The 13,048-nt window shown below is 42.0% G+C and overlaps 3 protein-coding genes across 4 annotated transcripts in view; 1 reads left to right on the top strand and 2 right to left on the bottom strand.

Annotated features, from left to right (window-relative positions):
- The window catches only part of klhl43 (kelch-like family member 43), a 12,801-nt gene extending 9,629 nt beyond the window's left edge, over window positions 1-3,172 (top strand). For both annotated transcript variants that reach the window (XM_005739806.1, XM_005739807.1), the window contains 4 exons: window positions 76-422; window positions 1,179-1,478; window positions 1,697-1,872; window positions 2,188-3,172. In XM_005739806.1, the coding sequence (XP_005739863.1) occupies window positions 76-422; window positions 1,179-1,478; window positions 1,697-1,872; window positions 2,188-2,983 (1,619 nt within the window). In that variant the 3' untranslated portion in view covers window positions 2,984-3,172. The remainder of the gene's footprint in view (window positions 1-75; window positions 423-1,178; window positions 1,479-1,696; window positions 1,873-2,187) is intronic.
- A 3,483-nt stretch (window positions 3,173-6,655) lies between these two features.
- On the bottom strand, window positions 6,656-9,948 carry rpl11 (ribosomal protein L11). The gene is made up of 5 exons (XM_005739805.2): window positions 9,735-9,948; window positions 8,749-8,855; window positions 8,342-8,473; window positions 7,414-7,524; window positions 6,656-6,736 (listed from the first exon to the last, which is right to left on the bottom strand). Exons 1-5 carry the CDS (start codon window positions 9,931-9,933, stop codon window positions 6,707-6,709), a joined length of 579 nt encoding a protein of 192 aa, XP_005739862.1. The 5' UTR covers window positions 9,934-9,948; the 3' UTR covers window positions 6,656-6,706.
- A 2,314-nt stretch (window positions 9,949-12,262) lies between these two features.
- Window positions 12,263-13,048, bottom strand: part of LOC102212731 (cyclic GMP-AMP synthase) — an 18,910-nt gene continuing 18,124 nt past the window's right edge. Inside the window, exon 8 of the mRNA XM_005739826.1 lies at window positions 12,263-12,680. Coding sequence (XP_005739883.1) covers window positions 12,263-12,680 — 418 coding nt within the window. The remainder of the gene's footprint in view (window positions 12,681-13,048) is intronic.

The raw sequence follows: 13,048 nt of genomic DNA, 5'->3' as shown, positions 1-13,048 counted from the left end.
TACCGATGCATGACACTCCTTATCTAAACAACTTTCTTAAGTTCTTCAGTTTATGTGGTGACTCCCCGTCTGCAGGTCTGGCCAATGTCATCACCTTCGCCTACCTGGGTCGCGTCCACATGTCCCTGTACACCATCAGCTGCACCGTGTCCGCCGCCGCCACCCTGCAGATCCCGCAGCTCCTCAAGATGTGCGTGGACTTCCTGCTGGCCGAGCTCAACGTACAGACCTGTGTCTACATCTGGAACATCGCCGCCGCCTACGCCCTCCTGCCTGTGTGCGACGCCGCCCGCCGCTTTGTGCTGGAGAACTTTGTGCAGTTTGCAGAGACACCGCTCTTCAACCAGCTGACCGTGGAGCAGATCTCGGCCTTCCTGCAGGACGACTCACTGCTGCTGCCTTCAGAGGTCACCGCCTTCAAGGTCAGAGGTCAAACATCGTGTTTATTTGTTAATATAACATCGTTCCAGCACCTCCGGCCGAATTAATCACAGCTGCGGTTTAATCTTAAGTTTATTTTAATCCAAATTCTACTAAAATGCTTCTTACTGTGAATTTGGGGGAAAATAATATCAACTTCTCAGGTGCTCACTGAGAAGTAGTGCCGGCTCTTCTTGGAGGCGACTCCTGACACTTGCAGTGTTAACTCGCTGACCCTCTGGGACTTCCTTCTATTTTCATCCAGGACTAAAAACAGGCCCCAGACCAGCTGTTGAGAACCCAGCACAGACCCATCAATCCAAACCAGTCAGCTGCAGGTCGGCTGTGAGCATAAGGCCCCAAGTATAACTCCTTGCCTGTTTATTAATATTCAGCCGCATTACAAACTTAAATAGACAAACAGCTGAGAAGAAGTGATTTTATTTATAAACTGGACCATATGTGAGTCTGTGAATATCTCAGTAGATACATTAAACTGCTACCATCTCCGGACTGGTTTAGTAGCACAACAAATTACACATACTGAATCCAAACGGTGAGTTATTATCACAAATCATATTAATTAAACCTAAATCATAAGTGCCAAAACAAGACATTTTAAAACTTTTTCATGACAAACAGAAATCAGGAGATGTGGGTGTCCTGAACAACTATGGCCGCCGCAGGACTGGAAAATGAGAGAGTTTATGCTAAATCTTTAAATCTCTCATATCCAGTGATGTCATCTCCTCCTCCAGCTCGCCATGAAGTGGCTCGACTTTGATGCCTCCCGTCAGGTTCACGCCGCAGAGCTTCTGTCACACGTTCGCTTTGAGACCATCCCGGCCAGCGAGCTGGTGAGCCAGATCCAGCCTGTGCCGCGCATGATGCAGGACCCCCAGTGTCACCGCCTGCTGGTGGACGCCATGAACTACCACCTGCTGCCCTACCAGCAAAACACCCTGCAGTCCCGACGCACGCGGGTCCGCGCCGGGCATCAGACTCTGCTCATCGTCGGAGGGCGTCCGTCTCTCACCGAGAGAGCTCTGAGCCGAGAGGTCGGTGCTAAAAATGTGTGACTATACTGAATAGAAATAGAATAGAAATATCCTTTATTGTCCCTCAATGGGGAAATATGAGTGAGAGGACATGTCGTTTGATCCTGGGGCTGAGATTGACTTATTTCTTAGGAATCACACTGTTTGCTAGTTTTGTACTCTTTATATTCAGTTAAAACTAATAAAATGCCAAACTGACCTTTGACCTTGGCATTTAGGTGCTGTGGAGGGACCCTCGTGACGGAGGAGCCACCTGGCGTCACCTCACCCAGCTGCCAGCAAAGAGCTTCAACCAGTGCGTGGCTGTGATGGATGGTTTTCTGTATGTGGCGGGAGGAGAGGACCAGAACGACGCCCGAAACCAGGCGAAACACGCCGTCAGCACCCTCAGCAGGTGGGAGCAGGAACAACCAGCAGGACGCTCTCAGATATCTGACTGTAGTGAAGCTCACAGGGGGGTTAATGCTGCTCTTTGATCATATCATGGTGACTTTGATAGAAGATCACGTCTCAGAAAATATTAAAGCAATAAAAAGAATATTACTGCAGAACGTCTGGAAAAACATTTATAACCAATACATCAACAGGACCTTTAGATCAGTAACACGTCCCTGCTACTTTGGTTTTACCTAATCAGATATATTAGAGCCCCACTTTTACCTGAACGAGCCTTTAACTGACTCTCTCCTCATCCATTTCCCTACATCAGATATGACCCTCGCTTCAACACCTGGCTCCACCTGGCCAGCATGCGTCAGCGCCGCACACACTTCTCCCTGGCTGCCAGCGGCGGTCGACTGTTCGCCATTGGCGGGCGCAACGTGGAAGGTCTCCTGGCCACCAGCGAGAGCTACCTGCCCTCCTCCAACACCTGGCAGATGCGTGCCCCCATGGAGATGCCCCGCTGCTGCCACGCCAGCGCCACTCTGCCCTCCGGAGACATCCTGGTGACCGGTGGCTACATCAACTGCGCCTACTCCCGCTCTGTGGCGTGCTACAACGTGGAGACCGACGCCTGGTCCGAGAAGCCTCCCATGGAGACGCCCCGCGGCTGGCACTGCTCCGCCACCGTCGGAGGGAAGGTGTACGTGGTGGGAGGAAGCCAGTTGGGGCCTGGTGGAGAGCGGGTGGATGTGCTGTCAGTGGAGGTCTACTCTCCTGAGAGTGGATCATGGAGCCGGGCCGCCCCGCTGCCTCTTGGTGTGAGCACTGCAGGTCTGTCCTCGCTGGCAGAAAAGCTGTACCTGCTGGGCGGCTGGAATGAAGCGGAGAAACGCTACAAGGCGGCCGTGCAGAAATACGACCCGGCCACAGACAGCTGGTCTATGGCCGAGGATCTTCCCGAGCCCACGGTTGGAGTCTCCTGTTGCACCCTGACGCTCCCGCATCGCCAAACACCGCGCCGGCAGCACCGCAACACCCCGGGCAACGAAGATCAGCAGCAGGTCGCCAAGAACCGAAGCAGAGAGAGCAGCATGTCTTCATCACAGAGCACCACCGCATAGGAACACGGAGGAGGAGAGAGACCAGAGGAGAGCAGGGGCGGGTCAACCTCAGGACAACATCTGGATCATGTCTGATGTCTTTTCTGAAAAGTTTAGTGAACGTCACAATTTAAGAACAAAACAGATAAACTTAAAGGTTCATGTTGTAAATTTCTACATTTAAAAAAAGTTCCAAACCTTTTTGAAAAATGATCTAAAGTTCTGAAAAGCTGCTATGACTTTATGTCCAAAGCATCTGTGTTCTGTGTGTAAGAGGCAAACTAGGGCCGGGCCAGATTTTTGTGTAATAACACGATGTGCTGCAGCAAGTCAGCGTAGCTTAACCAGCCACTAATTTAATAAATTTAAAGGTATTTACTGTGGCTGTCAGGAAAAAGGCAAAGCCTGTCGAGGAAATAGGGGTAGATCAAAAGAAAGATCAAAAGTAAAACATCTAAATTAAAATCTCAACAAACATCAGTAGAGTGCTGCCCCCTGCTGGTGACAGGTTTAATTAAAGGGTAATTACAAAAAGTACCTTTAAACTGCCGCAAGTGCTGAGTAAATGACAAAATAAATGTAAACATCTGAGAAAACATTTACTCAAACACTCAAATGTGAATGTAGACATGGTAAAGTCACACTTATCATGCATATTAAGTTCATATTAACATAAGTGAGCATACTCAGCAAACATTATTAATACAGCTATGGTGACATTGCTTTCAGGTACGACAGAGGCCACAGACAGTCGAGGAGTTAAATACACGTGTCTTTGTTTTTTTGTTTTTTATATAATGACGTCTGAACGACAGTCGCACATCTTCCCCATGTTCACACACTGGTGCTCCCACAGTTTGAGCCATCACCATTCATCTGCATGTCAACTTATATCTGATCTGATTAAGGTGAACTAAAAGTGTCTCTCTGCACCGACGTCAGCGTTTCCTGTGATGGACGTTCAGTAAGAAATGGGCTCCAGAGTGTTTTACTTCGTTCAAATCGACAATCTGACCGAAGATTTAAACATTTAAACTTGCAATTATAGGCAGCTAACATGAAAACATGCAATATCCAGTACAAGTGACAGGGCATGTATGTAAGAATAAGAAGATGAAATACTTTATTTATCCAAAAAGTAGTGAAATACAAACAAAACACAAAAAAGATAAGATCACAGGCTCAGATGCTATAATTTATTTTATTGTTTTAAAAATTGTAAGCTGATTGATTTGAAACTCAGTTTCAAAGTTCCAGTCTTGTATTTATCCAATTTAACGTCTTCAAAGACACATTTCTGTCCACGTGCGTGTGTCCTCCATTTTTATGAAGTTAGAATCTGAGCCAACCACAGCACCCGAGCTGTTTTAAAAGAATAAATAGGAGACTGCATGGTCCGAAGGAGGTTTAAGGTGGATTGGAAACAGAAAAGGTGACGGATGGATGGGAAGGTGGAGCCGGTGGAGGAAGAGAGGCGACAGGTGGATGATGAAGGACGGATAGATGGAAAAAAGGTTATCTGTGTCTGGGGTGGTTTGATCAAACGTCGCTGTGAATCCGCAGGTTGTGCACCAAGATGTTTCTAAGCCAGCGCGTGGCTGTCAAAACAAGTGTGAATGTGTGTGTGAGTGTGAGAGAGTGATGGCAGGAGTGTGTGTCTGCTACAGCGAGAAAAAAAACTGAGAAAAACTGCAAAAAATATGACGATTTATCATCAGGAAACTTGAAATACTCAAGATCAACTCAAGAAAACCAGCAACAAACGATCATGTAGTCAAGGATTTATTTATTTAATATTTAATTTTAAGTAGTGTAGCTTAAACGTAACAAAAAAGACAAAAAATATGCGGATGCAGTGCCTGGAAAAATATATAAAAAAATAAAAAAGTTTAAGCAACTTGGCTTCAACACTAAACAATTAAGTTTCCCCAAAACATAAAAAAAGCATAAAAATCTGAATAAAAGGATAAAAATATACAAATAAAGAATTAAGTGGTGTCACTGCTCACCTGTTTTAACTGAAACTAAGACAAACTGCAGAACCAGTGAGACTCCAGCAGCTGTGGAGCACTTTCACAGATAAATATTCTGCATCCTGCACTTCATCTGATTGGCTGAACATGTGTTTGGGTGGTTTCTGTGGAGTTTCACTGAATAAAGACAATCTGATCAAAACAAGTCGACTCTGCCTCGTTTATTGTGGACACTCTCTTTTCTAGACGTCACGTTAGAAGTAGAGACACGAACGACTTACTGCTTTTCAGGGCAGAAAATCAGTGCAGGAAACATGACTGCACGATTTCAATAAAACCTAAGAAATTCATTATCCTTGTCCCTCGTAAACATGAAACAATAGTTTTGAGTAAAATGCAACAAAAATATAAAATTAAAAATGTATTTGCTTTATATAGATGTATGCGCTTGGTATAAAAAAATTTTAATTTTATTTGACCAGATTCCTTTTTAATTTACATTTTACATCACACTTGTGTAACAGAGTTACATGAAGACTTTAGACATAATCAAATAAGTCAGCATTTTGGGCATAAATATATAGATTATTTATCATGTGCAAAAACACAGGTTTATCATATGCAACATGGCACTGTGCAGGAGCCTGGAAATCGTACTGAGTATTTTGCAGGCATTTAAAGCCTTAAGGATAAATCGCAATCCTACTGATGTCAAGTGTCTTTGATCACGATCAGTTATGAAGCATAAACCTTCGTGGATCCACCCACTAATCCAGCAGGAGTTGTACCTGCTCCTCTGTGCTTAGAGAAACAGGAAGAGCGCTGCCTGAGCTCTGCAAAGTGAAGGGTTGTCTTTTGTTGCCATGGTTTCTGCTTCTCAACCATCTCAACACTTCCTGTTACACAGTGAGGATAGTTTTCTTGAGCACGTGATTCTGAAGGACTCATTTTGCAGAACACGCATTAATTTTTTATTTTATTTTCATTAATATGCCTATTGCATGATGTGAATTATAGCTGGTGTCACAGCAGGGGTACATTTAAACTGTACTAGAGTATATTAAAGAAGTTGCCTTTAAGCAGCATGTTCTTCTTCCTGAGACATAGAACAGAATAAAACGAAAATGCACCAAGAGCCTAATGAGCAATTTTAATTTTTAGATTTTAGAGCCCAAAGTTTACACAAAAACAATAAAAGACAAAAACAGCAAATGCTCCAGGTTGCAGTTAGAATGGACTGAGCCGCTCCATTTACAGTAAATGTTTACTGCTATGAGAATGTTGAGCAGAAGAACTTGTTTTATTGTTTAATTTAAATGTTTGTGTCTTGTAAATGAGACACTGAGTCTCAATGGGACTACCTGCATAAATAAAGCTTAAATAAAAAAAAAAAAATTAGCAAAATAAGGAAACTGCAACTCTGAATCAGAATAATTCAAATGTTAATAATCTGAAGGATGTTAGTACTTTTATCAGAATTTTATTCCAGTTTTAAACATGTTTGCATTTAAAGTGAGCAGATTAAAGTAGTACTACTGTACGCAAGTAAAATTAATGCTGCTGCATTTCAGAAATGAATACTTCAATTTTTCCCTCATAAGTTTGATAGCTGGCACATTTCTGTATGTCAGATTTTTCTCCCTCCAACAATTAACAGCTTTGTATTATTGTTGCTTTTTAAAGATCTGAGAAATAAAATAAAAAACACGAGACAAAAACGTATTTTTTCCATTTTATTACTTTGTTACAAACAAGATCAAAAGGTGGTCCTTTACTTGCCGGGGAGGATGATGCCATCGTACTGAAAGAGAGGAGACGAGAATGGGAGGTTACACATGAAGGAATTTGAATTTTCAGAAGAACCGTTTCACTCAAAAAGGACGTGAATTTTTAAAAAGCTTCAAAACTTAAATAGTTTAATTACCCTTTTCAATAATTCTAAATAATAATACAGTCAGCCTCCTCTGATTCAAAGGTGCTACTTTTCAGCAAATTATCCACCAAATCTTATGATACATGTTCAGCATTTAACTTGAATTAGAAGTTCAACAAATATCAGGGTTTCCCCTTCAAAATAAAAGTTTAACATTTGGTCAACATTTGAGCTTTGAAAGGTTGATGACACTCAAACTGAGTCAAACATCCTGTTCCTCGTCTTTGTCCCTTTTAAAGGAGCGTTTTCTAAATTTCTTTCTTTCGAAACTGTTTAAAAACTTCAAAAATTAACGTCAGCTATTAAAAAAAATGTTAAGAAGCACCTGCTATGACCAAATCAACCCAACCTTCATTCATGCAGGTCACTAACAGCACATTCTCGTTCTTAACAGTGGTCTTATAAAAAGGTCAAGCCTCTACAGGAAATGAGCAGCACACCCAGTGGGAAACTCTTCCCCCTGGTGGTGAAAGTGTTGCCCTACAGAGGGTAATTCTTCCAAAAAGGACACGTAATCTGGCAGCAATCAGGATCTGTGTACTCACTTTCTGCTGGAACCAGCGCATGGACTCCTCTTTGCGGATGCGGTGCTTGAAACCGATGCGGCCCCTTTTCCGCTTCTTGTCGGCGATGCTGAAGCCGGGTCTGCCCAGAACCTGAACGCAACAAACAGGAGAGAGCGCTTCAGAAAAGGCTCCGAGCAGCATGAATGAGCGTCTGTGAAGCCAAAGCTTTGACCTCAGTACAGCCCCCAAAACAGTTTTCAAAACTTGATTCGCTTATGAAATAAAAACAATCATCTAATACTTGAATGTTACAAAAACATTAGCAAATATTGGCTGCACAGTGCACAACTTCAATAGGAGAAAGTAAACTCAATTAAAGCAGAGCTTAACTTTTTATCTCCTGCTTCAGTTAAAGACGATCAGCTTTGTGTGTGATTTTTAAATCAGACGTCACATCCGAGTTAACAGCATGCAGCTGTGAGTGGGTTTATAATGACAGTCTATGCAGCTGCACCGCACTTCACATTCAGCTGTCACCACATTAAAATTAAACTAGGCTGAAAGGACGTCTCGTTTTGTTAAAAATCAACTTTCTCTTTGCTGAAACACAGGCAGCTCTGTGCCTCACTGCAAAGGCCACACTACAATGATGGCATCAAATAAACTGACATGAATATAAAACACTGCTAAACATAAGCACTTGAGACAAACCTACTGCAGGAAGCTGCTCCGAGGATTAAACGAGTCAAATAAATCCCCGTTACATCGTATTTATTATGATTTGTTGTCTTAGTGTCATCTAAAACCATAAAACCCTCAAAAACCTTCAATGACAGGTCCAAACAGCACCAACCACCCACACACGGACAATCAAAGCAAAAGGAGACAAGTAGCCGTTACTGACCTACCAAGTCCAACCATAAGCGCTACAATTATCTACTCTTAAAGGCATTTGAGTCTTCCTCACCACATAGAAGTCCAGACCGTAGATGCCGATGCTGGGGTCGTACTTGATGCCCAGATCGATGTGCTCCTGGATGCCGAAGCCAAAGTTTCCGGTGTCGGAGAAGTTGTTCTTTCTCAACTCGTACTCACGCACCTGGAAGCAGCAGAGGAGAACCGATTTACAGCAACAGCACAAGAAAATTCCCCCAAAACACGACAGCAAATCTGAATACATTAATACAATTTGTTTTTTGTGAAGAACGATGCATTTTTTATTGAAAAGTTTTCTATGATTTTAAGTTTTACTCAAATTTTAAACACTACAATATAAAACCTTAACATTTATCAGTCTGGGTAAGCGACACCAAGGGCTGAAAAGTGGAAAAAGATCACATGGATGCAGGTAAAACATGACATGGAGACACCGACCTTGAGTCCCTTCTCCAGGATCTCCTCTGCTTTGGCTCCACGGACGGTGCAGTGGACAGCAATCTTTTCATTTCTGCGAATACCGAAGGATCTCACAGTGTAGCGGGCTGCAGGAGGAGGAAACAAAAACAACCTTTAAGTCCCCATAACGGCACGAAGCGGAGTGGAATATTTCCAAAATGCAGTCCATTCCTCCTCAAGGAGGTACACATTTAAGATTAGACACATAGCAAGGGGCTACAGGAAGTAGTTTAAAAAGTTGAGCTGCTACTGGCCCATCAAACACAAGGCGGGATGTGTGCCGCGGTTACTCATAACCTCTGTTCAGCTGCTTACATTTGACTTTAGGATTTGAAAAAGTCTGGTGATCATTTTTGTTTTTTTAACAGTAAAATAGACTTTTCAAAGAAGTTTTCTTGACTTTAAGAAACAGGCTTAAACTCAACTGAGAACAGAAACATAACCTGGACCCGTTACCACAGATTTGCTGGCTTGTTGCCCTCACTCATCAGCACCAGTTGCAGAAGTCAGTTAAGTGAATTATGCATATTTTATTACAGTACAACTACTAACTAAGACTAAACCACAGCTAGAAAGTGAAAACTTTGTTTTTCTATGCAGGAGGACCCGACTAGAACCTGCAACAGGCGTCAATATCACTAATGCCAAACGAGGACTACAGTCACCATCTCCTGTCAGGAGGTACGCAAGTCCAAGAGAGGCCATTGGCAAGTGAGTTTTCAAAGTAAAATACAAATAATGGCAATGCTACAGTCTTCAATACTCACAACTCAGGCCTCAGAGACCGTTTCATCCCAATAGCTTAGATTCTGTTTGGTCTTACCCTCACCTGTCCATATGGCACTCTTGTGTTGTATATTTGTACTGTCCTTTATCATATACACAGGGACTTTACCTTTGAACCTGGTTGTACTGTGTAACAGTGACGAAGTTGTGTTGTTTGCTGAAGTGAGACAGACACCTACCCTTGGAGAAGACGGGGGTCTGCCCCGTGAGCTGCTCCAGCACCTTGGCAGCTCTGGTCAGTCTGTCTCCGCTCTCTCCCACGCAGATGTTCAAGCAGAGCTTGCGAATGCGGACCTCTCGCATGGGGTTCTCCTTCTTCTCACCCTGGTCCTGAAAGGGAACAACACATAGGATCAGCAACTCAAAAATATAAAACATGACAAAACCACCATCATCCAAAGTCCTCACACCATCTTAGCTGCTCCTGTTCCGCTAACAAACCAGCCTAACTCGAGCTTCAGTTTATTCCTTCAGTCTCTTAAGTCCTGTCAATGATCTGATCTACTTCAGCCTGAGATCAACACATGCCGGCCGGAGAACATGTCCGTACATATCCCCGCTGCTAATGCTACTGTTAGCACTGACACAAGAATCATACACGTCCTGATTTTTGGCAACCCCGTTAAACTGCCTAAAAACACCTCGATTAAATAACGACACGCTCAAAAAGCGGCCTGAACGTCTCTGCAATCTGAACTTTAATAGCGGAAGCGCACGGGTTCACAGAGTCTGTTAGCGGCTAGCTGGTTAGCATTACTCGCTTTCCTACTTTTAATCACTTTTCTCCAACTTTTATGTACAAATACGACCCCAGTGTGATCGACCACAGTGAGGTCTATGGCTCTGTTCACGGATCAGCCATCAGGATGAGCCTGCTGCTCCGATGACTGCAGATTTTAACCGTAACTTCACATTTCATCGCCACAGTACGACGTGAGACGATACTCACCGCCATGTTGGATCACTAAAAGAGGGCGTTTCGTTTCCGGCGACGTATATTTATAGTCGTGGGTTCACCGAAACGCGGCTTGAGGAAACATCGATGGGGAGAGCCAAGGTTCCGTGTAACGTAAAATAATAATAACAGCTAAAAACATCAACAACAACAACAACAACAAAAATAAATAAAGTTAAAAATATATCATAAAGTTAAAATGACAATAGAGCTAAAATATTAGACGTCATAAAAGAAAGTTTTTAACTTTTTTCTTTTGAAGGTAAAATCAGCAGTTTTGACTGATAAATTAACACACAGTGCTTTTTTCCCCCTGTTTCCCACTATAATTTAAGCAATGCTTCAAAATACAACATAACTGCACTAATAGGCAGGAGGAGGCATTTATGCTGGCTGCCAGGTGCTTCAAGTCTATTGAAAGATGCTCGTGTGTATTTCTTCTGTATCACTGTTAACTACTATGTCTTTTCAATCTATTTCCTTTAGGGGTTACCAAAGCAGATCATCAGCCTCCATCTCACCCTGCCTCCAACATCCTCTTCTGTCACACTAACCCTCTCCACCACCTTCCTGGCTGCATCCACGAACCTCCTCTTCCTCTTTCCTTCCTGCCTGGCAGCTCCATATTCAACATCTTCTGTCCAGTATATCCACTATCCTTCCTCTGCGCATGTCCAGACCATCTCAGCCTCGCTTCTCTAACCGCTCAACCTGAGCTGTCTTGCTGATGCACTCAGTTCTTATTTTGTCCATTCAGGTCATTCCCAGCAAAATATTAACATCTTCTACTCTGTGCCTTCCTGCTCGGCCCCCTGTCTTTTTTTAGAGCCACCCTTTCCAAACAAACACTAGCAGGTCTCACTACCATCCTGTAAATATCTGTTTACAGGATTAATTAATTAAATATATGTTGATTAAATATATTTTTGTCTTCAGAGTTTTTACCAGACAAAACAATTTCGTCCTCATTTCTTTTATAATTATTTGTGAAAGCAAGACAATTTAATTAAAAAATTACAATAATTATCGTCCAATGTATTATTTTTTCTATATATTGCTATTTAATTGAGCAATAATTACACCTAATGGAAAAGCTGTTGGATGAATTTCCGTTTTTGATCTATTAATATTTTTGTTTATGAGTTTATGAGTCATGTTACACTTAATTTTTCAAAAACACAACATTTAAAATGGTGAATTGAGCCACACGCACACAAAAAAACACAAACTAATGTTTTTGTATTTTATTATTATTATCATTTTCCTTTATTACACTTTAAATACCTTTCTATAAAATACATTTATTACATTTTTTTTAGGTTGCAAGGAAGTCACATTCAATCTGATTTTCACAAAAACACAATATTCCAAAAAGATTTAAAATTCTACATAGAAAAAGTGAGGGAACGGGAAATAATAACAACAACAACAACAACAACAACAATAATAATAATAATAATAAAGGTAAATAATGTGAACACAACCTAACCTTTAATGACATCAATGAACTATTTCATGGATCGAAAGGCTGCCATGGAATAGCTCTACGACATGCACTATAGGTCCACCTGGAAGTTTAATGCTAATATTAAGTAAAGAAAATATCAGGATGTAAAATGTTTTTTTTATAACTACTTCATAACATCAAACAATCTACAATAACGTTCATTTGATTTCCCTTGAAATGTCTGAAATCAGTTTTTGGTCACAGGCTTTCACTTAATCAGCATCATGCTTCACATTTCTCATTACTTAACAAGATAACAGGATATAGAAGGCATAACCCACCAGGACAGTAAATGCTACACCCAGTTTATTCATCAGTGCTGCGTCCACAAAGTGAACCAGTACGAAGGACCTTTCCTCAAACGTCTCATTGCATGTTTCATCTAAATCTTCCCTGGGCATCAGAGGTGGCATCAGAGGTGGCATCAGAGGTGGCACCAGAGCTGGAGGCTTCAGAAGGGGCAGGCCCTCCCTCCTCTGCTCTTTCAGGGCATTGACGAGGAAAGCCAGAGCTTTACGAGAGAAGGAGGACGACGAGAAGAGGTTGCATTCGGGAGCAAAGAAGTGAGGGAGGTTGCCTCTGCTCGCATAGTCCTCCAGCGCCCGGACAAGATACAGGAAGCAGACAGAAAGGTGCTGAGGGTTCCATTTGGCATCGTCATACCTGAAAGACAGGATGCAGGGAGGAAAACATCAGAGAAATCACGTATGTAAGTTAAGAGTCATATCAATTTGTGGGCAGATTACAGGTCATTCATTCTTATCATTATAATTAGTAATAAGCATAAATATACTTTGTTATATTTACTTGTAATATTTTGCAGAGCTTTAAATAGGAAATGTTTTGCTTGTTATTCAACTGAAAGGAAACGATTGTGCTAATCTTTACATATTGTTTATTCTTGGAGTCTAATAGGGTAGCTTTGGACCCTGAGCCACGATTAATTCCCCACATGCAACAATTTTGTCTTTTATTTTGTTTTTCACAACAAAACCAGGGACCAAGCGGAACTTTAGTTAAATAAAGATCAA

The sequence above is a fragment of the Pundamilia nyererei genome, unplaced genomic scaffold (genome assembly GCF_000239375.1).
Source record: "Pundamilia nyererei isolate P.nyererei 1_Seehausen unplaced genomic scaffold, PunNye1.0 scaffold00093, whole genome shotgun sequence".
Classification (NCBI taxonomy): domain Eukaryota; kingdom Metazoa; phylum Chordata; class Actinopteri; order Cichliformes; family Cichlidae; genus Pundamilia; species Pundamilia nyererei.
This window is presented reverse-complemented; position numbering and strand designations above follow the sequence as displayed.